The following is a 26,310-nucleotide window of genomic DNA, read 5'->3' on the forward strand; positions in this document are numbered from 1 at the left end:
AAATGAAAAAATCAGGTCGTTTACAAGTCATTTAGCACCCGGGTCTCTACAACAAGTGGTGAGCGGTTCATTGGAAAGGGGGCTGCGTCCCAACACCCTGAATGTTGGGCTCCGTTCCAACACCCTGAATGTTTACTTTAGCAAAAGGAAGCACGTCCGCACGCGATAACAGTTGGTCACAAAAAGAGCGATCTACACCCGTACGCCGCTCAGCATCGCACCCTAGCGTACGCACTCACGCATTACCAGCGTTCGAACTCCGATTTTTTTGACCGAACAGCGAAGCAAGAATTTCTCGAAATTTTTGGTCGGACTCCGATTTGTTCGAACTGAGAGGCGTTCAAAAACCAAGGTTCCACTGTAGTTGCCTTTCAACCTCTGCTAATAATTTCTTACCCAGATACAGATTGAGAAGTGTACGTTTATCCAGAAATCCCATCTGCCTGAGACAGGAGAACACTACCTCTAAGAGAGTTCTAACTACAAACCAGTTTTTTTTTTGTCGGTCTTTGGTTATTGTGATCCCCAGGTAAACAAGTTTGGTTCCAGGGTTGGGTAGGGTTACTTTAACTTGATTACTTTCAATGACTTTTGGATGACTCCAATACCAAATATGCTAATAAAAGACAAAAGAAACGAAATATGAATAAAATGACTACATTTTGTGCAGGCTTGGGTTGGGGAGTAACGGAATGGAACGGCAAAAAGCTGTTTGGATTTATTTTCATTTTGTTTCTGTCGCATTTGATGTTAGTTTTGCCTCCATTTTGGCTTTGCGTTGATTTCTCAGACGCATTGTACCTTTTGTGTTACAAAGGTTCACTATCCTGAGGGAAGCGCAAGAGAAAAACGAGCTGCAGGTTGATATATGTCCACTTGATGTTGTCAAAGCCAGGTGCCTCTCACAAACGCTGTACTTGTATTTTTCTGTTTTTTTTTCTCTCTCTCTCTCTCCCTCACTTTCTCTCTCTCTCTCTCCCTTTTTATCCCACTCTATCTCTCTCTCTGTATCTCTTTTTTCCTCTCTGTCTCTTTTTCTGTCTGTGTCTATTTACCTTCTTTTGCTCTCTCATGCTCTTTTCCATTTCTCTCTCGCTTGATTTCCCCTTCTCTCTTTTTCTCCTTCTTTTTTCTCTCATCCTCTCTTTCTATTTCTGTTTGGATTTCTTTCTTTCTCTTTCTTTCGCTCTCTCTCGCTATTTCTCTTTTTATCTATTGTTTCTCACACTCTCTCTTTTTCTCTCTCTCTCTCTTTCTTTTCTCTCTTTCCTTGTCCCACCCTCTCTACTTTTCTCTCCCTCTCTTTCTCTTATTTCTTTCTCTCTTTTTTTCTTTCATTCTTTCGATTCATTCGTTTTCAATTGGGTTGAGATCTGGGATATCTGCAGGCCGTGACATTGATTGGATGAGTCTTTCTCCCAAGGAATGCTTTCACACGTTCTGATCTGTAGCATGATGCATTGTCATCTTGGAAAATGAGTTCAAAGTCCCCAAACATTTTATCAATTGAAGGATTAAGAAAGATGTCCAAACGGTCAATGTCAACTTGTGCATTTATTGCAGATTTGAGCACAGCCATCGGGTCACGTCAAGTCACATTTATTTGTATAGCCCTTTGTCATGTCCTGCACGGTTGTCATGGCGCCCAGCTGGCCCCGCCCCTTGACACCGGCTGAGACGCGTTGGACTGATTGCTTTTGGAGTACCATATTTTCCGCACTATAAGGCGTACCGGGTTATAGGGCGCACCCCGAAAAAATAGTTTTTGGTCCTATATTTGACATACATAAGACGCACCGGATTATAAGGCGCTGCATTGGGAACGTGGACAAAACAGTCAGATTGTTCAGTCAAACTTCTTACCCCCTTAACATTCCCAAAGCTTGCAAAGAAGCAAATACGTGTCGTAGACACGTGCGGATGCGGTGTCCGTACGATGTCACTCAAATGCATCGTTCCATCATTCGGAAGGTTAAAGTCTTGGGATTCAAGAAATGCCAACCATTCCTTAGTTTCTATTTTCTTTTTCGCTCGCAACTTTACTGTGCATAGACAATAAACACTTGGAATTGAGTTTAATTTAAAAAAAGACCCATCACAGAAACATCGATATCACTCTGAAACAAGATACTGGGAAAATATATAGCCGGAGTAGCTCACCGAAGTCGTTGCGTTCAATAATAATGTGCAACCATGGTCCTCTTATATCCGTGAGTGTAGTAAATCCAGGAGAGTAAAATATCTACAAATACAGAATGGTTAAACATGTTTTCTTTATGCCGTAGACAACCAGACTTGCTATTCACATTCATCTTTTTCGGCCAATTGCAGGCTTTGTTTTGCCCCTTAGCCTATACGAGCCTGTAAACGATAAAAAAGGATCCGCCCCCTTTATCTCCGAATAACTTTAGCCAATAGTGATCGATTCAAATGATGATTGACACATTGGTTAGCCAATGAAACGGCGGTATATAAATCCCAGCATACACCGCGGACTACTCGCGTTCGGGGGAAAATCTAGTCGGCGGCAGCTTGGATTAGTTGCAAGACTTTGCGACATAATATTGATCCATAAATAAGGCGCACTGTATTATAAGGCGCATGGTCAGCTTTTGAAAAAAATAAAGGCTTTTAGGTGCGCCTTGTAGTGCGGAAAATACGGTACTTAAACGCTCCTTTTGGAACTGCCCGTGGCCAGATCATTCTGTCAGGTAACGGACGGGAAGCAGGAAGTCGGAACTCACATGCGTAGACAATCTGTCACTCTAATTAGGAAATCAAAGTTGTCCAACACACAAACGGACCAAAAACAAAACAGGTTTAAAGGCAATCAAAATGACAAACTAGGCATTACTCAGATCAAACAGGCATGAACAGGTCTTCAACAAGGTAAAGCAATGATCTGGCCACGGGCAGTCCCAAAAGGAGCGTTTAAGTACTCCAAAAGCAATCAGTCCAATGCGTCTCAGTCGGTGTCAAGGGGCGGGGCCAGCTGGGCGCCATGACAACTGTGCAGGACATGACACCCTTGATCACAAAAAATGTCTCAAAGGACTGCACAGGTTACAATGACACCCTCCCCTGATCTTAAACCAACAGGCAGGAATAGAAAAACTATATTATCCATACAAATGTCGACATACAGTACAGTGTACGTAGTATGTTTACAAACCAACTAGGAAGAGGAAGCGTATTTCTTTTTCAGGGTGGATGCTGGGTGACCACTCACAGTGCCACCACACGCCGGTAGCGGCGGAAAGAAGCACTACAGTAATGCACTGTACAGTGGAACCTCGGTTCTCGACCATAATCCGTTCCAGAACCCTGTTCGAAAACTGATTTGTTCGATCACCGAAATCCTTTTTTCCATTAAAAATAATGTAAATCGTTTTAATCCGTTCCAACACCCTGAATGTTTACCTTGAATGTTTAACGTAAACATAAAGCTCACCCAGGCTAATCGTACGTTCGCGTTATCGTAATCTTCCGTACGAAAGATTACGCTAACATGAACGTGTAAAAATAAAAAAATCAGGTCGTTTACACGTCATTTAGCACCCGGGTCTCCACAACAAGTGGTCAGCGGTTCATTGGAAAGGGGGCTCCGTTCCAACACCCTCAATGTTGGGCTCTGTTCCAACACCCTCAATGTTTACCTTGAATGTTTAACGTAAACTTAAAGCTAACCCAGGCTAATCCTACGTTCGCGTTATCATACTCTTCCGTACAAAAGATTACGCTAACATGAAGGTGTAAAAATAAAAAAAAAAGGATAAAGAAAAGAATTATGAATAGGATTTAATACCTTTGTGGTGGTCAGCAGAAGGCGCTCGCACACCTCCTTCATATTTTGCTATTATTTCTTTCTTAAATGCAATAGTTGTACACACTACTTTTCTTTTTTCACCTGTAGCAACTTTGCTGCTTGCACTGACTTTCTTGGGAGGCATAATTGGGGGCTAAAACACTTCGTACACCTATATTTAAAGCGAAAGCAAAACGAAGCACGTGCGCACGCGCTAACAGTCGGTCACGAAAAGAGCAATCTACACCTGTACGCCGCTCAGCATGGCACCCTAGCGTACGCACTCACGCATTACCGGCGTTCGAACTATTTTGACCGAACAGAGAAGCAAGAATTTCTCAAAATTTTTGGTCGGACTCCGATTTGTTTGAACTGAGAGGCGTTTGAAAACCGAGGTTCCACTGTACTAGAAATAAGGTGAACTACAATACAAAATCTAACTTACAGCAATGTCTCGGATATTTTTCGACATACCGATGAAAATGTTCATCTCTACCATTTTTCTTAGGTTGAATGGTCGTAAGTAGGGGAGCGTCTGTATTTCTACAACTCTGATTTTTCTCTGAATGTGTGATTGGAACAGATAGTTCTTTGTCACAAAAACATTCATGAGGTTTGGTGTGTCAAGATGGCAGACGCTGCGGCTCGGGCTCCAGTTCGTCTTTTGTTTTTCAGTGTCCCCCGATCCCTCATATTTTCCCTTCGACTCCCTTCATACAATAATATCCACTACATCCCGAGGGTGATACAGAGACCACCGGATCTCCCTGGAAGATCTGCCTGCCTGCCGACAACGACGGAGCAAAAGGAAAAGGCTGCCAGTCAGCTCTGAGCTAAGAAGGCGGCCACACGGACCAGCGCTCCCAAGCATGTTCGACCAACGCCAGATCCATCGTCCACAATGAGTGAATTTGAGCTGCGGATCGCCACCAACAATGTCCGGAATTGGAGTTTTTTTTTTTTTTTTGTCATCACGGAGTCTTGGCTTTCCCGACGCCGCATTACATCACCGGCTCAAACGAGACGAAGACGCCGGTAAAAACAGGGGTGGGGGACTATGCGCTGCAATAACAGCCGAACCATTGACACACACTGCTCACTCGATATGGAGTTTCTAGCTATGTACCGGGAGAGTTAACTGTGGTCTTTGTGTTTGCTGTTTACTTTCCACCGCTAACCGTTTCACCGGATGCTAACGTTAGCATAGCGCTAAATCTCCTGCCCGCTGCTATCAATAAACAGCAGCTTGCACACCCCAATGGAGCTTTATCGTCGACGGCGACTTTAATCGGGCATGTTTATGGACTGTACTCCCAAATCCATTCAATTGTGGACTGAGCAATTCGGAAAAACACTGGACTATGTATAATGTAAGATCAAACATCAAACATTCCGGTTGTATCCAGCAACTCTGTTTGACCCTCACCCCTCTCATCACACACCCCCCGGAGGAAAACAAAGCCTACTTACAACAAAGTCAGTTAGTTCTTTGTTCCTTTATCTCTTTGTTTCCTTATCCTCACTGTAAATGTGGGACTGGAGTCGTCCAATTTCGTTGTCACAGCATATCCCATGTTGTAACAATGACAATAAAGGCATATTCTATTCTATTCTTTAATGACTTTATTATCAGTTGACAGAAAAAGTGATTAAATCTGCTGGGTCAAAAATATACATACAGCGGCGTTAATATTTGGTATCATGTCCATTGGCTATTGTCACTTCAATTAGGCACTTTTGGTTCCCATCCACAAGATTCTGCTTGAATCTTTGACCACTCCTCTTGACAGAATTGGTGCAGTTCCATTAAATTTAATGGTTTTCTGACATGAACTTGTTTTTTTTTTCATTATTGTCCACAAGTTCTCAAAGGGGTTTAAGTCAGGACGTTGAGAAGGCCATTCTAAAACCTTAATTCTAGCCTGATTTTTAGTCTCTGGACCACTTTTGATGTGTGTTTAGGATCATTGTCCTGTTGGAACACCCAACTTTGCCCAAGACCCAATCTTCGGGCTGATGACTTTAGTTTATCTTGAAGAATTTTAAGGTAATCATCCTTTTTCATTATCCCATTCACTCTCTGTAAAGCACCAGTTCCATTGGCAGCAAAACAGCCCCACAGCATAATACCACCACCACCATGCTTGACGGTAGGCATGGTGGTCTTGGGGTTAATAGCCTCACCTTTTCTCCTCCAAACCTATTGCTGAGCATTTTGGCCAAAAAGCTTGATTTTTGTTTCGTCTTGACCACAGAACTTTCATCCAGAAGGTCTTATCATGGTCCATGTGTTCAGCAGCAAACTTCAGTCGAGCCTCAAGGTGCCGCTTTTGGAGCAAGGGCCTCCTTCTTGTACGGCAGCCTCTCAGTCCATGGAGATGCCAAACACGCTTGACTGTGGACACTGACACCTGTGTTCAAGTAGCTTCTAATTCTTGGCAGAGATGCTTTATGGTGATTCCTGACCAATTTTCTCTCAGCAGCAGGCAATAGCTTGCATTTTCTTCCCGATCGTGGCAGTGACAAAACAGTGCCATGCACTTTATACTTACAATTGTTTGCACTGTTGCTCTCAGGACCTGCAGCTTCTTTGAAAAGGCTCCAAGTGACTTTCCTGACTTGTTCAAATCAATGATTCACTTTTTCTGATCCATGCTGAGCTCCTTTGACTTTCCCACTGTAGTGTTTTTGGGTGTTTGCATCCAGTGAGCCCTATTTAAATGGCCTCAGGGAAGTCACCAGCTGTAGTCACTCAGAATCACTCACAAGAAGTTAAGAGGCCACGCTCTGAAGTTCATTTCAATGACACAACTTTCTAAGTCCCCAAATTGGCTAATTTGTGTTGCTTTATGTATATTTCTGACCCAGATTTCATCACTTTTTCTGTTAATAATTTGTGGTCTGTGCAGCCCTTTGAGACTCTTTGTGATTAAGGGCGTCACAAATAACCATGACTTGACTTCACTTGTTAACCCATAATAAAGTGATTAAAGAACCAAACCTCGTGAATGTTTTTTGTGACAAAGAATTATCTGTTCCAATCCCAAAGGTGTCAGCTTCAAGGCATCGCTCTGTGGCTAGGACCTTGACTCGGCCTCTTGGCTGAGAGCAATTGTCTCGGCCCCTTGGCTTTGTAGCGTATTATGATTTGACCGATAACGGATAATGGATAATTGATAAAGAATATAGAACATAAACCTTGCAAAGTCCCCCCTCTATCAGAAAAAAAATCTGAGTTGTAGAAATACAGACGCTCACGAAAAATGCAGATACAAACATTTTTTGTTTGAGTCTTAGAAATAACTGAAAACTCAAGAGAGCCATGACATCATGTTCTTCACAAGTGTATGTCAACTTTTGACCACAACTGTATTTACATGTGTTCACAAGAGACACTTTAAAAGTACTTCAGAAGAAAAGACAATTGGTGGAACTAACTGAGGACATTTAGTAATTATTATTTGTTTAATTTCATATAATCAATCAAAATAGGATATAATTGTTTTCAGAACTAGATAAACAACATAAATAGCTTAAGTTTAGACATATCACTGATGTCAAGAGTACATAAATGAGATCATTGAATGTTCAATGTAAATGCAAACTGTAAGCTTATATCAAACAGAGTGATGAATGCTATTCTCACCAGCACACTTGTGATCCTGGACTTTATTGGCGAATCTTTGAGCGCAAACTGAACAAGAAAAGGTTTTCATTCAGGTGGGCTCTTGTGTGACGTTTTATGTGTTTCTTTAAGCTGAATTTTGGACCTCAATGTGAGCAGGCAAAAGGTTTCTCACCTGTGTGGGTTCTCAAATGTATTTTCAAACTTCGATTTTGGTTGTATTTTTTACCACAAACTAAGCAAGCAAAAGGTTTTTCACCAGTGTGGGTTCTTGTGTGAATTTTTAAGTTTGATTTCATGCTGAATTTCAGACCACAAACTGGGCAAGCAAAAGGTTTTTCACCATTGTGGGTTCTTGTGTGGCTCTTTAAGTTACCTTTATGGTTGAATTTTAAACCACAAACTGAGCAGGCAAAAGGTTTTTCACCGGTGTGGATTCTTGAATGGTCTTTTAAGTAAAATTTCCGGGTGAATTTTTGACCACAAACTGAGCAGGCAAAAGGTTTCTCAAAAGTGTGTGTTGTTGTGTGGATTTTTAAGTCACATCTTTGGGTAAATCTTTGACCGCAAACTGAGCAGGCAAAGGGTTTTTCAACATTGTGGGTTCTTGAGTGTATTTTTAGGCAAAACTTCCAGGTGAATCTTTGACCACAAACTGAACAGGAAAACGGTTTTTCATTAACGTGAGTTTTTGTGTGGCTTTTCAGATTTCCTTTTTGGCTAAATTTTTCACCACAAACTAAGCAGGCGAAAGGTTTTCGACCTGTGTGGGTTATAGTGTGCGTTTTTAAGTGGGATTTATGGTCAAATTTCTGACCACAAACGGAGCAGGAAAAGGGTTTCTCACCAGTGTGGGTTTCTGTGTGCCTTTTTAAGGAACTTCTCTGGGAAAATGTTTTACCACAAATTGAGCAGGCAAAAGGTTTTATACCAGTGTGGGTTCTTGTGTGCCTTTTGAAGTTTGATTTCCGGGTGAAATTTTGTCCGCAAACAGAACAGATAAATGGTTTTTCACCAGTGTGGACAATGGTGTGGCGTTTCAGGTTTTGCTTGTATGAAAACGTTTTTCCACACTGCAAACATTTGTGATATAAGCTATCACCTTCCGACCGTTTGTCGCCATCATCGTGTGCAGAGTCAGACGTGTCGTCATCATCCGTTGTCCCCGAGCTTCTGCTTGGGGACACCTTCTCCTTGCTCTCTTCATGTTGATCTTCAGATATTAAACAGGCTCCAGTCAGGAGAAACTCTCTTGAATCTTCTTCCTCTTTAACGTCAACAGGCTCCACATCCTTCTCCTCTTCTTTTTTAATGTCAACAGCCTTAAAGTCTTTCTTCTCCTTTTTAATGTGATCAGGCTTCAAATCCTCAACCTTTTCAATGTCAAAAGTCTCTAAAAACTCATCTTTCTCCTTTTTGACGCCGGGCAACTTTGTCTCCTGTTGCCAATGAAGAAGATTCTCTTCACTGACATCTGCAGGACACAAGACAGACATGAATGTGTATAATCTCTATTCACACACACAAAAAATATTTTTTTACAGCTAACGTATGTCAAGGTGAAAACTTGAGATTGTACGAGAATAAGGAAGGAACACACTGTGAGTCAGAGATTAAATTTTTGATAGCCTTTCCATCGCAGGTGCGTCCCACTGAGCTTTCCCCTAAGACTGCTTCCAAGATCAGCTCAGAGAGAAAATCACACCGTCCTAATGGCCAGAGGCTCATTTATTTAAAAAACACAAGAATGAAACAACACATCTACAGTAAATTCCGAACTATAATCCGCTACTTTTTTCCCAAACATTCAACCCTGCGGGTTAAGACACACTTCTATTCCAAAGCTTATGATTGATGCCCACCTCATATTGTGTATTGTCCTGTCTTTTTCAGACTGCCTGCCTGGTGGTGATACGAAGGAGAAGGACGATTTGAGGTGAGTCAGCGGACCAGCGTTTGACCTGAAGCATGTGAACGCCTGCATGGACCAGCTGGCAGAGATAGGAAGCTGCGTCGTGGCCGTCATAGACTTTCTGGACTAGTTTACAGGCTGGGGGCGTCGCTGCTGTCATGCACTTTCCCGACAAATTTTCAATATCTTACCTAGCGTTTACTATGTTTGTGTACTGTAATGCTAAATGTAATTCACACTGGTCATCCTGAAAGGGGGATACCACGTGTGAGGTCCCTTCTCAAGGTTTCTCTTTTTCCTCACACTGGGGTTTTTGAGTTGTTCCTTGCCCGCATGTTGGTTTAAGATCAGGTCATTGTGTCATTGTAATCCTGTGCAGTCCTTTGAGACATTTTTGTGATTGAGGGCTATATAAAAAAATTTGACTTGACTTAATTACAATATTGTAATAAATGTTTACCTTTCCTTCCTTGCTTGCTTTTTTTTCAAACATAATTTCTCTCTAAATAGTACTGTATATGGAACAGTCAGGATATATAAATTGGCTGGGACAAAAAAAAAACACACTGCTCCTCTTGAATCTGAGATTGGACTTCCTGGCGGACCCTCATCTCCAGTGCCCCTGAATAGACCTTACCAAGAAGGCTGAGAGGTGTGATTCCCCTATAGTTGGAACACACTCTCCGGTCCCCCTTCTTGAAGAGGGGAACCACCTCCCCAGTCTGCCAGTACAGAGTAGAGGTAAGATCGGGCCAAAAAAAAGCACCCGAGCCCGACGCAGGCCCGAGGGGTATTAAACCCGACCCAGACCGAGCCCGACTAATTAACTGGATTTGCTGGCCCGGCCCGAGGGGGCCCGAAATTACATATTTTATTTATAAGGAGGGGTGATTTATGATAACAAATTAAACTCTGCCTTTTGTTACAACATCTAGGCCTAAGTTAAATAAAACTGTATAAACATTTACATCTTTTATATTTCTGTGTCTGCACTGCAGATGTTACATTAAGCGACAATCTGTCATTGACGTTTTTTTTTTTTTGAGGTAGCGAAAACATTTAAGGGCGTCCGTCATTTTGACGACTTGATCATTGGGCCATAATCCACAGCAGCAGTAGTAGTACGTCCTTAAGATTTTAGCGCAGCAGTTTCATTAAGCGGGTGTTGACGTGTTGTGCCCTTTTCCGACTCCTATGCAAATTCCCCCCCCCCCCCTGATCGTATTCTATATAAAACGCTTATTAAAACAATAAAGCGAGCTAATTATAATAATTGGGAGATCCTAGTCTATATAACGCGTTTATTTAAACAATAAAGCGTGATTTTATTCTGCAAATTGCGTTTTTTAACGCGGATGAAAATGTCACCAACGTCAATGTACGGTTCCGACAAAAGCGATCGTATTCTATATAAAACGCTTATTAAAACAATAAAGCGAGCTAATTATAACAATTGGGAGATCCTAGTCTATATAACGCGTTTATTTAAACAATAAAGCGCGATCGTATTCTACAAATTGCGTTTTTAACGCGGATGAAAATGTCACCAACGTCAATGTACGCTTTCGACAAAAGCGATCGTATTCTATATAATACGCTTTAAAACAAAATAAAGCGAGCTAATTATAATAATTGGGAGATTCTAGTCTATAAAACGCGTTTATTTAAACAATAAAGCGCGATCGTATTTTACAAAATGCGTTTGTTAATGCGGATGGAACCCGACCCGACCCGACCGTATGACTGACATTTCAGGCCCGACCCGGCCCGAAATTGCCTCGGGTTCGGGTTCGGGCTCGGGCCATAAATCTTAGGTCTAGTACAGAGGCACTGTCCCCGATGTCCACGCCATGTTGCAGAGGCGTGTCAACCATGACAAACCCACAACATCCAGGACCTTAACAAACTCTGCGCGGATCTCATCAACCCCTTGGGCCTTGCCACTGAGGAGCTTCTTGACCACCTCAGTGACTTCAACCCCAGAGATATGAGAGCCAACCTCAGAGGAAGACGTTTCGGTGGGATTGAGGAGGTCTTCGAAGTACTCTTTCCACCAATTCACAACATCCTGGGTTGAGGTCAGCAGCGCCCCATCGCCACTATACTCAATGATGAAGGAGCAGCTTTTTATGTCCGAGACGGAACATGAAGAGTTCCAGGGCTTTGTGTAAAAATGTAAATACCAGACTGTTTGGTCTTTTTTTCACAATTCTTTTGTATTCTCATGTTTTGAGTAAATACTTAATAAACCCCAATCAAACTCAGTTTTGTTACCGGTGCTTATTTTGCTGTGGTATTAAAGGGGGAAGCGTGACACTCACGTCTAATAGGCCAGTGCGCCATTTGAGCAGACCAAAAAAAAAAAAATCGAACTCAGAGGAGTGCGCCCTTTCAAACAGTGCGTCTAATATGTCAAGTCAAGTCATTTTTATTTGGATAGCCCTTAATCACAAAGAGTCTCATAGGGCTGCACAGGTTATTGCACAGACTATTTTTCAGACTATTATGACATCATCCCCTGATCTGGAACCAACATGAGGGCAAGGAAAAACTCAAAAACCTCAACATGAGGAAAATGAAGAAACCTTGAGAAGGGACCGCACATGTAGCATCTCCCTTTCAGGATTATCAGACAGCGAAGGATGTTGCAATCACAAATAATACAGAGATATTATGTGTGAAGATACAGTATATTTTATTGTATGTTGGCATTAAAAAAATCCAGGGAGTGCACCATCTGGTGGGTTCATGTGGTAATCCACTTCCACTCTTTGTAAACTTAGCATAGCTTAGCCCATTTCTTATTTATCTCCAGGGCGAATCGGAGGTTTACCGATCATATCCAATGACATGAAAACGTAATTAGGGGTTCAATTTATTACTCTAATATTTAATGCGAACGTTTAAAAAGTCTACAATTATTTGAACAAGAAATTATGCTTATAGTAGTAGCAACGATTCCGCCGCCATTGTACTTTTATTTAGCACAAAAGTGCAAACAGGAAGAACTAAAACTAAATGTATCCAAACGACTGAAACATTTAAAACATTTAGCAATTAATTTTGATAAACTGCAGTGCTAATTACTATTTTGGCCGCATGGGTTTAGATTTGATCTCGAAGTAGCTAACCATTCCTAAGTAGCTGCATCACATACCTGTCAACCTCCACGGCTCCATGCCCATACAAACGTTCGCATTTTCCCGCACAAAATACAAAATAATCGTACACCATATTTTTTTCGGAATGATGCATGATGGGAAATACCCAGGCGGCAGACGCATGCGCACAGTAGCATCAAACCGCTCGCTTCGTTTGCAACGAATAAAATGATACCGAGATAGAGGATACCGCAGCCAACTCGTTTGACTTGATTGATTTGCCGTTTCGTGATAGTCGGTGTATGAAAACCGTACAGATTGACAGGTATGGCATCATAAATGTGAAATAGACGCCAAACATTTGCGGTGCAATGGAATTGAAGAGCAGAAAATGAGAATGTAGAAAATGTAGAATTAAAAGTGACCAACCAGCTCTGTTCAACACAACTCGTAGCTGCTTGCTAATGCTAACTTGCTTTAGCAGTCGATGATGTAGCTCGTTCTCTTCTTGCACCTTCTGAAGCTCCTCTTTCAAATTTCCTTTCCCTTTTGAGAACATTTTAGCCACATTTGAAGCTCACCAATACCTATTTGACATAGTGAAATGGAGTTAAAGTTAAAATGTGCACACGACTGGAGGTGAACGCCACGGGGCCACAAATAATGGCAGCAGTGTCGTTCCTGTCTTCTTCTCGGCTGGCATCCATCTCTTCGGTACATTAGCGCCCCCTCTAGGATCACATCCTCGTCACCGTTCCATTGTGATGTGTCTTGGGCGAACGAAATGGCTCAATTCGACTCCCCTCCGAATCCGACTCTCCTTTGCGTTATCTATTCTTAGCGCCGAGTTTCCGACAGAATGTGTGTCGGAATCGTAGCTAGCAGGGTTGGGTAGTGTTACTTTAACTTGATTACTTTCAATGACTTTTGGATGACTCCAATACCAAATATGTTAATAAAAGACAAAATGAAATGAAATGATCTGCATTTATATAGCTCTTTTCAAGTCAATGACTTCCCAAAGCGCTTTACAATGTGCTCTACATTTCCCAATAGCGGCCTTGCAGCCATGTAAGGCGCTAACCTGCTTATTGGGGGTATTAGGGGTTCAGTGTCTTACCCAAGGACACTTCGACATGTAACATGGACGAGCCGGGATTCGAACTGGGATCCCTTGATCCCAAGACGAGGCGGCAGTGGGTCAGGAGGTAGAGCGCTCGTCTTGGGATCAAGAAATCGCAGTTCGAATCCCGGCTCCTCCGTGTTACATGTCGAAGTGTCCTTGGGTAAGACACTGAACCCTTAAGGTCCTCAATAAGCAGGTTAGCACCTTACATGGCTGCACGGCCGCTATTGGGAAATGTGAAGCACACTGTAAAGCACTTTGGGAAGTCTTGACTTGAAAAGCGCTATATAAATGCAGATCATTTCAAAAGAAACTAAATATGAATAAAATGATGAATCACAACATGTGGTAAGCTTTCTCTCCTGGCTTTGATCTCTTTGATCTCCGGCAAAACTAACATAAAATGCGACAGAAACAAAATGAAAATAAATCCAAACAGCTTGCCAACATCATTTTTGCCGTTGCGTCATCTTCTACAAGCCACGTGAACTCCTCTTTCCATTATGCTTTTAATGTACGTTTGCGTTTTGTAGCGTCATCCATTTTGTTAGCTTCTTTTGAATCTTTCTTCTGGGGCTGAGGTTTTGGCTTGATTCCTAACCACTTATTGTCAGGACCGGAACGGGGACAGGACCCACTTGTGTTACGTTTCTCTCAGTTTTATTGGGAAGAAAGGAAAATAGTGCACACACGATCCAGTGATCCCTGGTCGCGAGAAGCAGGTCGCTCTGAACACAGAAGTGGCACTTCTTGGGCGAGCGATGGCGGTGTCGGGAACGGAAGAAACGGGTCAGTAGCCGGGACAGGAGAGCAATAAACGTGTTCGGGATCAAAACGGGTCGAAAGCCAGCAGGGGAGAGTAGACGTGGTCAAGATAAGAAAACGGGTCAAAGTCGGGAAACAGACGGGAGCAAAAACAGGAGTGAGTGAGGGTCGAAAAGCTTGCCTAGGGTAAACAGTGGTTTACTCTAGAACTGTAATGTGTGGCGCAACAAGGGTTGCTGACTAGTTAAAATGTTATATTTTGGGATTTTGGTGTTGTTTTGTAAAGCCGTAAAAGTGAAGTACCAGTATATCACCACTAGATGACATAGTCTCACAGGTCAGAGAAGGGTGTTTTTGGGGCAAGTCTCGCGTGATTTAAAGAGACTTGTCTAATAAATCACTCTTAATGGCAACAAGTAAATGGTGTCGTGTGAGACTGACATTTGCCATCTATTTTGCAGATTAGGTAAAAGAACAACAAAACAAAAAGAAAAAAAAGAAAAATATATAAAACAAATGGAGCTAGACCATCCACCTGTGTACCGTTACGAATGCACTCTACCGTAAAGCTTATTGTGCTGAAATAAGCTTTATGGTAGAGTGCATAACAGTTTCAATACAAGCGATTTGAATAGAAAAAGGCAAAAAAAAACATGTTACCTGCTCAGTGATTTATATAGGGTGTGCATTGCCGTTCGATTACATTCACAACAAATACAAAGACGGAAAGGTTTAAGTTGTATTACTTTTCCAAAAAATGCGAGACGAAGTGGTTTTGGTCATTTGTTCGCCATTACATTCTCGAAAAATGATATAAAAGTGAGATAAAACGAGGTAAAAGTGGTTCACAACGACGCAACACAGGGGAACAGTGACGAGGATGTGATCATAGGGGGCGGTAATGCTCCAAAGAGATGGATACAAACCAAGAAGAAGACAAGAATGACACATCACTGCTGCCATTGTTTGTGAGCTGTTGGGGCTCAGTCGACTCCAGTTTACTGCATTTAACTCTTTAAAACTTTTCACTTGAGCTTCAAATGTGGCTAAAATGTGCGAGATAGAGAAATGTCATGTCAAGGAGGAGCTTCGAGAAGTGCAAGAAGAAAACGAGGGAGAAGATCGACGGCTCAACCAAGTTAGCATTAGCAAGCAGCTAAAAGTAGTATCGAACGGAGCCGGTTAGTCATTTTCATTTCTACATTTTATAAATTCTTGTTTTCTGCTCTTGAAGTCTTTTGCACGACATATGTTTGATTTATATTCCACATATATGAGGAAGATGCTATGAGGGGTGTATCCGTTGGTTTGGCCTGTGTAAAAGATAGACGATGTCCTCTTTAGATAGATAGATAGATAGATAGATAGACACTTTATTCACCCCCGTAGGGAAATTCACACCTCCAGCAGCATCCTTTTGTTGTTTATCAACAGATTAACAAGATGGCCTCGGGATGCTGTGTTGTAGTTTAGCCACAGCGGAGTGGATGACGTCACACGCTAGTCCAAAAGCTCGACGTCCCTGCAGCAGATGGAGATCTTTGTACCCAGGGTTACACCACCTTGTGTTAACGTAGATAGCGAGTCCACCTCCTCTCCGCTTCCCGCAGGCTTTTGTGTCTCTGTCCCTAACGGCGCTGAAGCCGGATAGCTCCGGCTAGCTCCACGTTAGCGTCCGAGATGCTAGACGTGAGCCACGTTTTGGTAAAACACAGCAAACTCCCTGTACGTTTTGATGTTTTTCACCAGCACAGCCAGTACGTCGGTCTTATTGGAAAGAGAGTTCATTTACCATGAATACGGACGGTACCAAAGACTCATAACGCCACTAGCCGCTTAGCCTTAGCTCCGGCTCTGCATCTACGATAGGGCCCCCTCATCACGCCGGCACGAGAATTCTTCAGGGCAAGGAGTTTATCCCTCGAATAAACGCATTTTTTGTGCGTTAAAACCCATAACGCTGGGATAGAAAGTCATCCAAAGTGTAATTGTCAAACAGGACGAAAAACACCGAAAATAGAAGCAGACACTTAAAACAATAAATCACAAAAGAGCGAAATAACACGGAGCTGCTGGAAAGGCTGCCATAATATCTTTAATCTCAATATGAACGTTGTTTATTTTTAGAACACGCTATAGCTTCTTTCACTTAGTAACAAACAGCTCCCAGACTCTCGCTCGGTGTGCGTGTACCGTAATAACTCGTCAGCTGCGCAGTCACAATCAATTACCGTAAATGACAGCGCGGAGACCAAATCAAATACACGCTCAACAGGAATTTGCTTTGCAGTTCAATAAAATCAAACGCTAAATTTCAAAGGTTGGAGTGTTTTAGTCGCCATTCGTTCTCCCTTTATACTTGAGCGTGGAAGAAACTTAAAATGGCGGCAGAGTAGTTTCTCTTACTATTCCATATTTATGATGGAGCCGCTTCTGGGTGGTGAATATATGGGAATGGCGTCGAGACCAAATCAAATATACGCTCATGCGGACAGAATAGGAATTAACCTTGCAGTTTTATAAAATGAAAGGCTAAATTTGAAAGATTGTTAGGAATTAGACTATATGTACAATGTAGCGTTTACCAAATTGTTCGGATTAGTTATCTGAATCCATTAACCAAACACAAACTCTATCCTCCTAACAAACGCATGCTCGTTTTCTTAATTTAGGGAAACATTGACAGGAGACAGGCTTTTCCACACGGGGGCAGATTTATTTTCCCATATGATTTCTAAAGTGAATTCCATCGAATTTTGCCGAATTATTATCGAATTAGTCCAATTAGTCTTGTCGAGCCCCACATTTTTTCGTCTTCGATCCCGTCTGTCTGTTCTGTCTCCATCTTACGGGTTCCATCTTTTTGATACGTCGGGGCATTGGCCACTCCCCCTGGGCGTGCTGACTCCTCCCCTGAGCAGGCCAGGTGGCAACGTCACCTCCTCCTCCCCGGAAGACGCCGCCACGTTTAGAGGGCTCAAAACAAGAAAACTTATCAGCTCAAATTCCCTCGTCAGCGCCCCGCTATCAAAATTCCTCAGCCAAAACTCTCTACACTTTGAACGGCGCAACCTTCAGCCTTCTGTGAAAAATCCCCACTGCATTCACCAACATTTAATTTGTATTATATTAAACCCTTTATAGTCTCATCTCATCTCATTAGCTGCACCGCTTATCCTCAAGTAGGGTCGCAGGGGTGCTGGAGCCCATCCCAGCAATCATCGGGCAGTGGGCAGGGGACACCCTGAACTGGTTGCCAGCCAATCGCAGGGCACACAGGGACAGACAACTCGCTCGGCCAATCCACCTGAAATGCATGTCTTTGGAATGTGGGAGGAAACCGGAGTGCCCGGAGGAAACCCACGCAAACACGGGGAGAACATACAAACTCCGCACAGGAAGTCCGGTAGCTGGATTTGAACCCACACAGGAGGTTCCCAAGACCTCAGAACTGTGTCGCACACGCGCTAACCACTGCGCCGCAGTGCTTCCCTTATAGTCAATTAAATAAAATAAAAAATCCTTCCAGATGAAGCGTTTTAATAGCTTGAGGGCACATCATTGACAATAAAGCAGATGAGGTGGAAGTTTTTTTTTTGGGACATTCCAAAAAAGGAGCTTGTTACTACTGTTAGCCCAGTAATACCTGCAAAAATCGAGCAAAGCTAAACCACCAAGGGACTTGGGAAGCGAAAGAGTGGTCTTCCTAAATACTCCACAAAAATCCAAATTAGTCAACTGGTCTAACTTGGTAAAAAACGTCTTTTGTCTGGAAAAAGGGACACGTTCCAACATATAGAGGAGCCGCGGCAGTTCAGTCATCTTGATAAGATTAGGGCTACCTATTGAGAACAGATGAAGTGTGCTCCATCTAGTAAGGTCAGATTTGTATTGTTCTAGTAACGGTTGAAAGTCCAAAGAGAACAATTCTGCGGGTGACAGATGGATGGATATAGTGTTAGGTTTAAGTCCCCAACATTTTTAATAAAACGCTCTGAAATAAAAGAAGACATAGAGAATCGGTCATTGAGAATTGGTTATTTTATTAATCATTATAATGAGAGCGGCGGAGACCCCTCCTCACTCTGAAGAAATCTCCAAACCCTCCCTCCTAATTATTAAGGTTCTTGGTGAAAAACAACTTGAGTTATGGCATGCACAGGTCAGGGTGCACCCACTGGAAGGGTAAACAGACTGAACAAAAAACAACTCATGGCCTTGAAGAACAGCTTACGGCTGAAAACTATACAAAAAGGGCTGAGAACACTTATAACATATTAATGTCAACTGTAGGATAAATATATGTATATAATTCCAACATATAGATAGATAGATAGATAGATGGATCAGTGTTCTGGTTTGCCCGCGTCCCTGCATCCTAGACGCATTATTTTTGCTGGGGACGCATCGTCTCAAATCAACGTGCGTCCCCGGGACGCAACTTTTTTTGACACAATCTTCATTATCATTTTTTATCGAAGATTTACCGCACTCCAAACTTTTCGTCAGGCAGATCCGCCATTGTTGTTTTGGTCTCGCGGTTCGAGTTTTCGCCTGCACGCCGATCTCCAGTTCGAGTTGTGTAGTGAAAGTTCGTTTCTTTTTAGAGAACCGGCTTTTCCGGCTCAACTCATTAAAGAAAGCCGGCTCTCCAACGGCTCACTTGCTTTGATGCATTATATTACGAATGATGATGTTGTATAAAGAAGTTAAGAAAAAAGGAAGTATAAAAGGAGAAAATGAAAAAAGACAGGTTTGTGATTATCCCTTTTAATCAGTATATCAAAGCAAGTGAGCCGTTTGAGAGCCGGCACTTTTTAATGAGTTGAGCCAAAAAAGCCGGTTCTCTTAAAAAAAGACGGACTTCCTTTCACTACACAACTCGAACTCGTTTGACTTGCCGTTTGGTGATAGTCGGTGTATACCGGATGGTACCCATGATTGACAAATTTGCGTTTTTCCGTACAGATTTTCTCGTACGTCGTAATAAACGTACTTTGTACGTCAAAAACGTACAGCTTGACAGGTATGAATTTCTCCGCTGTTTTTGTGTGCCGGAATTATTGCCGTTGTTATCGCGTTCTGTATTATGTTTCCACTTGTTACTGACACTGAAGAAATGACTAATTTTGTGTTGATTTTCACCTGATACTAACTTTTTTTCGGAGGCATACTTCTCTTTCACTCGACAATCACCAAAACAATGACGTCATCTCGAAGCAACGAGATCTCGTTGGCCGAGATCGGCGTGCGGACGAAAACTCGAACCGCGAGACCAAAACAACAATGGCGGATCTGCCTGACGAAAAGTTTGGAGTGCAGTAAATCTTTGTTAAAAAAAAGTAATAGGGTAATAATGACAATTTGACGCACGTTGATTTGACACTATGCATCCCCAGCAAAAATGATGCGTCTAGGACGCATGCCACAAGATTTGAGTTAAATCTTTGTGACGGGGTTGCTGTTAAAAAAAAAAGCTTTTATGTGTGTAGAGATTTTCCCAAACTGTGTGTTTTGGGTCCTGCAGACGTCAGCGAAGAGAATCTTCTTCCTCGGCAACAGGAGACAAAGTTGCCTGCCGTCAAAAAAGAGGATTTGGAGCCTGAACACCTCAAAAAGGAGAAGGACAATTTGGAGCCGCATCATGATAAAAAAGAGGAAGATCCGTTTTTAGAGACGGTTGACATTAAAAAGGAGGAGGAAGTTTTGGAGTTTGATCTCATTAAAAAGGAGGAGGAGGATTTTGAGCATTTTGACTTTAAAGAGGAGGACGATTTGAGAGAGATTGAAGTGACTGGGGTCTGTTTAACCTCCAAAGATCAACATGTAGAGAACAAGGAAAAGGTGTCTCCATGCAGAAGCTCCGAGACAATAGATGACGAAGACGTGTCCGACTCTGCACACAATGATGGCGACAAACAGTCGGAAGGTGATAAGACAAATCACAAATGTTTGGAGTGTGGAAAAACATTTAAATACAAATGCTATTTGAAATTACATATGATAGTCCACACTGGTGAGAAACCCTTTTCCTGCTCAGTTTGTGGTCAAAATTTTACCCGGAGAGGTACCTTAAAAATCCACACAAGATCCCACACTGGGGAAAAACCATTTTCCTGCTCAGTTTGCAATGTAAAATTCAGCCATAGAAAATATTTGAAAAGCCATGGTAGAACCCACACTGGTGAAAAACCGTTTGCCTGCCCAGTTTGTGGTCAAAAATTCGCTGAGAGGGGGAAGTTAAAACTCCATGCACGAATCCACACGGGTGAGAAACCTTTTTCCTGCTCAGTTTGTAACAAAACATTCAGTCGGAGCGAAACTTTGAAAAGCCATTTAAGAACCCACACTGGTGAAAAACCTTTTGCCTGCTCAGTCTGCGGTCAAAAATTCAGCCATAAAGAAATTTTAAGAAGGCACATAAGCACCCACACTGGTGAAAAACCTTTCGCCTGCTCAGTTTGCGGTCAGAAATTTACTGAGCGGGGTGGGTTAAAAATCCACGCAAGAACCCACACAGGTAAGAAACCTTTTGCCTGCTCAATTTGCGGTCAAAGATTCAGCTGGAAGAATGCCTTAAAAGACCACACAAGAATCCATACTGCTGAGAAGCCTTTCGCGTGTTTAGTTTGCAGTCAAAAGTTCAGCCGTAAAGAAGGTTTAAAAAAGCACACAAGAATCCACACTGGTGAGAAACCTTTTGTTTGCTCAGTTTGTGGTAAAGATTTCAGCGGCAGGCAAAGTTTGAAACACCACACAGGAATCCACACCGGTGAAAAACCTTTTGGTTGCACAGTTTGTGGTAAAAACTTCCGTGAAAGACGAAGTTTGAAAAGACACAACAGAACCCACACTGGTGAACAACCTTTTTCCTGCTCCGTTTGTGGTCAGAAATTCAGCCAAAAATCCGACTTAACAATTCACGCAAAAACCCATACATGTGAGAATCCTTTAGCTTGCCCGTTTGTGGTTTAAAATTTACAGAAAAGGAACCTTAATAGGACACATTAGAACCTACACTGATGAGAAACTACTTTCTTGTTCAGTTTCCAGTTGAAGATTCTCTTTTCAGGTCAAAGCCCAATGACACAATTGTGCTGGTGAAGATAGCAGTCATAACGCTGCTTGAGCTCATAGTTTGTATTTAATATTAAAAAAAAAACACTCAATGAACTCTTTTTGTACTCTTGACGTTAGAAATATGTCTAAACACAGACTTTTTGTATTATTGTTCTTGTTTTAAAAGTGTTTTTTCAACAAATTATGAATAACATGATTTACTTTGACATCTTCTAGGTATATTCAATTTTTGAGTCTTTGAGTATTTTCAAACGTCTGAGTTCACTTTATCAAGATGGACTCTTTCCATGTGGTATTGCACAAAAGTCGAATAAAGAAATCCAGGCTAACTGAATAAGCTTAGCTCGATCTAGTCTGGCTTAATGGGTTGCATGGTGTCTGAGTGAGAATGAAAAGGCGCGGCTATGTCAAACCAGCTGTAGACAACTGAGGGAAATGCATGTTCACAGAATATTTTAAATTGACTCCCATGATCCATTTCAGCATCCGAGATTGGAACATGGAAAAATGTTGCCTATGATCTTTTACGGCCACTGAACTTCAGCTTCTTATGGAGTTCTATGAACTTTTGAAAGAAATAAGGGAAAAAAGGTTACATGAGCATTAATAGTAAGGAAAGGACGTCTGGTATTTTTGCACAGCGGTTCATTAAACTAAATATTGTGATGATAAAAGTAATGATGTGATATTTAAATAGTAAAATGAATTTTGCTGGAAAACGCACGCGATGGTGAAAATATACTCTGTCATTTTAATAATCTAAAAATATCCAAATCTATAGTCTGCTGATTCGGAAATCTGAAAGAAAATGGCGCGCTACCAAGCTTGAGGTTTTCCGTCAAACCTGGTGTGACAACTTGTTAAAGTATAAAGCAGCCCCTGCCTCTGCAAAATCAGCCTATTTTTCGAAGGTGATTGCGGCACAAAAGAATAACCCCAAAGTCCTTTTTGACGATGTAGCATCGCTAACGAGGCAACAGGTTATTCCAGATAGTTCTACCCATTTAGCCCATGATTTTATGGTCGTCTTTAATAAGGAGATTCAACGCTAATCTGTGGTCTGTGCAGCCCTTTGAGACTCTTTGTGATTAAGGGCTATACAAATAAACATGACTTGACTATTTGATGAGTATCACGTTGAAAACATTGGCTGTTGAGAATAAATCACCATAGCAACTGAGCCAGGTTAGTTTTAACTTGCTTTCATGCATCCCGCTTGAGGCTAAATTACCTCGAGCTGACAAATATATCCCTGTTTAATCCCTTTTTTTGTGCAATACCCTTTAGTTTTTAACATGAATCTATGAAATATTATATTATAAGATTATTGGTTGAATAAACTAAACTACAACTACATGAATTGCATGTATATGCTGTTTTCCATCTGCCATCAGTATGCACCTGTATTCAAGGTTGGGTAGGGTTACTTTAACTTGATTACTTTCAATGACTTTTGGATTACTCCAATACCAAATATGCTAATAAAAGACAAAAGAAACTAAATATGAATAAAATGACTCAATTTTGTGCAGGCTTGGGGAGTAACGGAATACATGGAACGGCAAAAATGATGTTGGCAAGCTGTTTGGATTGATTTTCATTTTGTTTCTGTCGCATTTTATGTTAGTTTTGCCGGAGATCAAAGAGATCAAAGCCAGGAGGGAAAGCTTACCACGTGTTGTGAGTCATCATTTTATTCATATTTAGTTTCTTTTGTCTTTTATTAGCATATTTGGTATTGGAGTCATCCAAAAGTCATTGAAAATCTCATCTCATTAGCTACACCGCTTATCCTCAGTAGGGTCGCGGGGGTGCTGGAGCCCATCCCAGCAATCATCGGGCAGTGGGCAGGGGACACCCTGAACTGGTTGCCAGCCAATCGCAGGGCACACAGGGACAGACAACTCGCTCACTCATTCACACCTAGGGACAAATTGGACCAGCCAATTCACCTGAAATGCATGTTTTTGGAATGTGGGAGGAAACCGGAGTGCCCGGAGAAAACCCACGCAAGCACGGGGAGAACATACAAACTCCGCACAGGAAGTCTGGAGCTGGATTTGAACCCACGCAGGAGGTTCCCAAGACATGAACCGCACATGCGCTAACCACTGCGCCACCGTGCTGTAATTGAAAGTAATCGAGTTAAAGTAACCCTACCCATCCCTGCCTGTATATAGTCATTTTCATTCATGCAATGTTTGTGTTGCGTCGTCTGCTACAAGCCAGGTGAACTCCTCTTTCCACCTTGCTTTTAATGTACGTTTACGTTCTGTAGCGTCATCCATTTTGTTAGCTTCTTTTGAATCTTCTGGGGCTGAGGTTTTGGCTCGATTCCTAACCACTTCTCCATTTTTTCTTGTGTTCTCTGTGCGTGTACTTTGGAAAATGATATGCAAATGCACGACCTTATAACGCTCGGGAGAGTCCGGAAGCACGAAGTTATTGGATGCAGGCTTCTGATTGGCTGCCGGGTATGCAAATTTCCAAACGAACTCCCGAAATTTCCAAACCGAACGAAGATTTCGAAATCGGAATAAAGCAAATGTTTGATTTGAAAACAAATCTTTCGGGTTTTTTTCCCTTTCTTGAAAAAGCTATCAGCCACCTGGGCAGAGACGTTGTGTAAGTTGTATGCCCGACGTAAAAGATGAAGGCCCCGTGCGTCCGGGCAGACGTTATTTCATACACTGACTCTTACTGTACGTGTATTTCATTGTCTTGTATCACATGTAAGCGTCGTGAAATGTGAATCGATGACATTTTTTGAAAATTGTTCTGTTGAAAAGATTGATTTGAAAACAAATGTGATTCACTGTGATATAACAACGTCATACATTTAGGTTTGACTAATAATCACAATTTCATCAGTTTGTTTTTTTTATTTTTTATATTTTGTTTTTTGAAATGTATCATTTGTGTAAAGTATTAAAGTGAAGGGGGACAAGAGATAAAACTTTGCCATCAGCCCTTGTTTTGGGGTCTCATTGATCTTTTTGTCGACTTTAATGAAATGACTTTGTTATCAATTCGGGATATTGTGCCATTAAATTATAATGTTAAATGTTTAAACCAACTCGGTGGCCTTGGGGGTAAGGGCGCCCGCCCCGAGACTGGGAGGTTGTGGTTCAAGCCCCGACAGTGTCATACCTAAGACTTACAACATTGGTACCCATTGCCTCCCTCGGCATTAGGGGGTTGGAATTGGGGGGTTTGGTCACCTAATGACTCCAAACACATCAGTTGGGTTGAGCGAGGGGGCTGGGAATCCCCTCCTCTATATCAATCTCCCAGAAAAAGTCAGAAATGACTCTAGCCACCTCCCACTAGGGGGATCTGGCTCCGGTATATATACACTGTAAAATCCGGACTATAGAGCCCACCTGATTATAGGCCGCACCCACCACATTTAAGAGGAAAACCGTTTTTGTACTTACACAAGCCGCACCTGTATATAAGCCGCATGCGCCCACATTAAAAAATGTAACACAAACACAAAATTAACCCAAACCCGAATTTAAGTCCCGCGTTTGAAACTAAATGTCCTTCATTAAAGTACACAGTCCAAAAATCACAGCCGGCAAAATTAATGGAAAATGATACCGTTACTTAAGGTTTGATGCAGACCTGCAAAGTCCGGATCCCGTTGAAAGTAATCCAAGGAAAAAAGTGTATATTTTCAAAGGTAAGGGTGGGAAAAAATATATATCCAGTATTGTCCGCCGCGTCCACAAACAGGACTGTCTGTTCCTCACCTTTACCGGTCCCCACTTCCTGTCACCCCGCGTTTATGTGCAAAACATATCAGAATAAGTGTCTAAAATAAATACAAATGAATACATTACAAAAATATACAGTTGCAAATACATATTATGTATGGGTTACACATATTTACAAAGAAATACGGTACACCGAGAGAGTTTTCAAAGCTATAAAAATAATAATATAACTTTCATCCCAAACGGTGCCTGTGACAGGGCAGTTAATGGTAGCAACACGCTAGCAACACGCTCGCAACACAGTAAACGGGGCTGGTAAAAAAACATACCGTACTTGTGAAAATCACGGTAAACCGTCCTCATCTTCCTCCTTAGAACTGAAGCCATCAAAGTCGTCTTCCTCAGTGTCGGAAACAAACGTTGTCATATAGACCTTTTGTACTCGAGCGCCGCTGGCAGGCGTTAGAAAAATGACATAAATTGGCCGCATCACTGAATAAGCCGCAGGTTTGAAAGTTTGGGGAAAAAAGTAGCGGCTTATAGTCCGGAATTTACGGTATATAAATTATAATGTTTTGTGTATGCGTGTTTCTCAGCACTGTATAAATAACGTGAATAGGTTTAGCTGTGCGGTTGTCGTGTAAGATCTCAAAGACACTCGTGTCCATCTCAAATCACATCCATTAGTTTCCTTTTTATTTCCAATAAATGCTTGCTTTCGTGGCCATCTTTGTTGTTATTTTAAACTGCATTCTTGTCATTTAATGTTGATTTATTTATTTTAAGTGTTTGCAGTTTCAGATTCAGATATATTTTATTGTCATTCTTGTACCCGTGTATACAGAACAAAATGTCGATACATCTGACCCGCACAGTTTCCTTGAATGTACAGATATAAATAAAATGTTGTATTGAGTTGGAGTATTGAAGTACTAAAATACTAAATAATTATAGCTATGTATAATATTATACAGTAGTGCAAAGACTGCAAGAGGAGCAGCTAACCAGATGTGCAAAATGGGCAGTCATTTCAGACGAAATGTCTAGAAATAGATTACCGTGTCCTGAGGTAATTCAATTATAATTATCATAGGAAAAACAAGATTATGTCAACTTTGTGACCGTCTTGTTCTTACATTAAACTACAATTTTGTCATTTAACTTTGATTCCTTTGAG

The 26,310-nt window shown here is 41.7% G+C and overlaps 2 protein-coding genes across 2 annotated transcripts; one reads left to right on the forward strand and one right to left on the reverse strand.

Moving 5' to 3' along the window:
• Nucleotides 1–5,521: 5,521 nt before the first annotated feature.
• LOC148376892 (uncharacterized) lies at nucleotides 5,522–13,150 on the reverse strand. The gene is made up of 3 exons (XM_088327325.1): nucleotides 13,075–13,150; nucleotides 12,873–12,989; nucleotides 5,522–8,904 (listed from the first exon to the last, which is right to left on the reverse strand). The coding sequence occupies exons 1-3, from the start codon at nucleotides 13,148–13,150 to the stop codon at nucleotides 7,577–7,579; spliced, it is 1,521 nt and encodes a 506-aa protein (XP_088183451.1). The 3' UTR covers nucleotides 5,522–7,576.
• Nucleotides 13,151–15,268: 2,118 nt separating this feature from the next.
• LOC148376893 (uncharacterized) lies at nucleotides 15,269–23,765 on the forward strand. The gene is made up of 2 exons (XM_088351467.1): nucleotides 15,269–15,515; nucleotides 19,862–23,765. Exons 1-2 carry the CDS (start codon nucleotides 15,386–15,388, stop codon nucleotides 21,307–21,309), a joined length of 1,578 nt encoding a protein of 525 aa, XP_088207593.1. The 5' UTR covers nucleotides 15,269–15,385; the 3' UTR covers nucleotides 21,310–23,765.
• Nucleotides 23,766–26,310: the final 2,545 nt, after the last annotated feature.

Source organism: Urocampus carinirostris, chromosome 1 (genome assembly GCF_059441175.1).
Source record: "Urocampus carinirostris isolate Australia breed hairy pipefish chromosome 1, RoL_Ucar_1.0, whole genome shotgun sequence".
NCBI lineage: Eukaryota > Metazoa > Chordata > Actinopteri > Syngnathiformes > Syngnathidae > Urocampus > Urocampus carinirostris.

Excerpts from the sequence above, each read along its gene's own strand:
- LOC148376893 (XM_088351467.1), top strand. The coding sequence starts at position 15,386 with ATGTGCGAGATAGAGAAATGTCATGTCAAGGAGGAGCTTCGAGAAGTG. Across the intron at positions 15,516-19,861 it reads AGTAGTATCGAACGGAGCCG|ACGTCAGCGAAGAGAATCTT; the intron begins GTTAGTCATTTT and ends TGGGTCCTGCAG.
- LOC148376892 (XM_088327325.1), bottom strand. The coding sequence starts at position 13,150 with ATGGATGCCAGCCGAGAAGAAGACAGGAACGACACTGCTGCCATTATT. Across the intron at positions 12,990-13,074 it reads CGTGGCGTTCACCTCCAGTC|GGAAAGGAAATTTGAAAGAG; the intron begins GTGTGCACATTT and ends TGTTCTCAAAAG. Across the intron at positions 8,905-12,872 it reads AGTTGTGTTGAACAGAGCTG|ATGTCAGTGAAGAGAATCTT; the intron begins GTTGGTCACTTT and ends TGTGTCCTGCAG.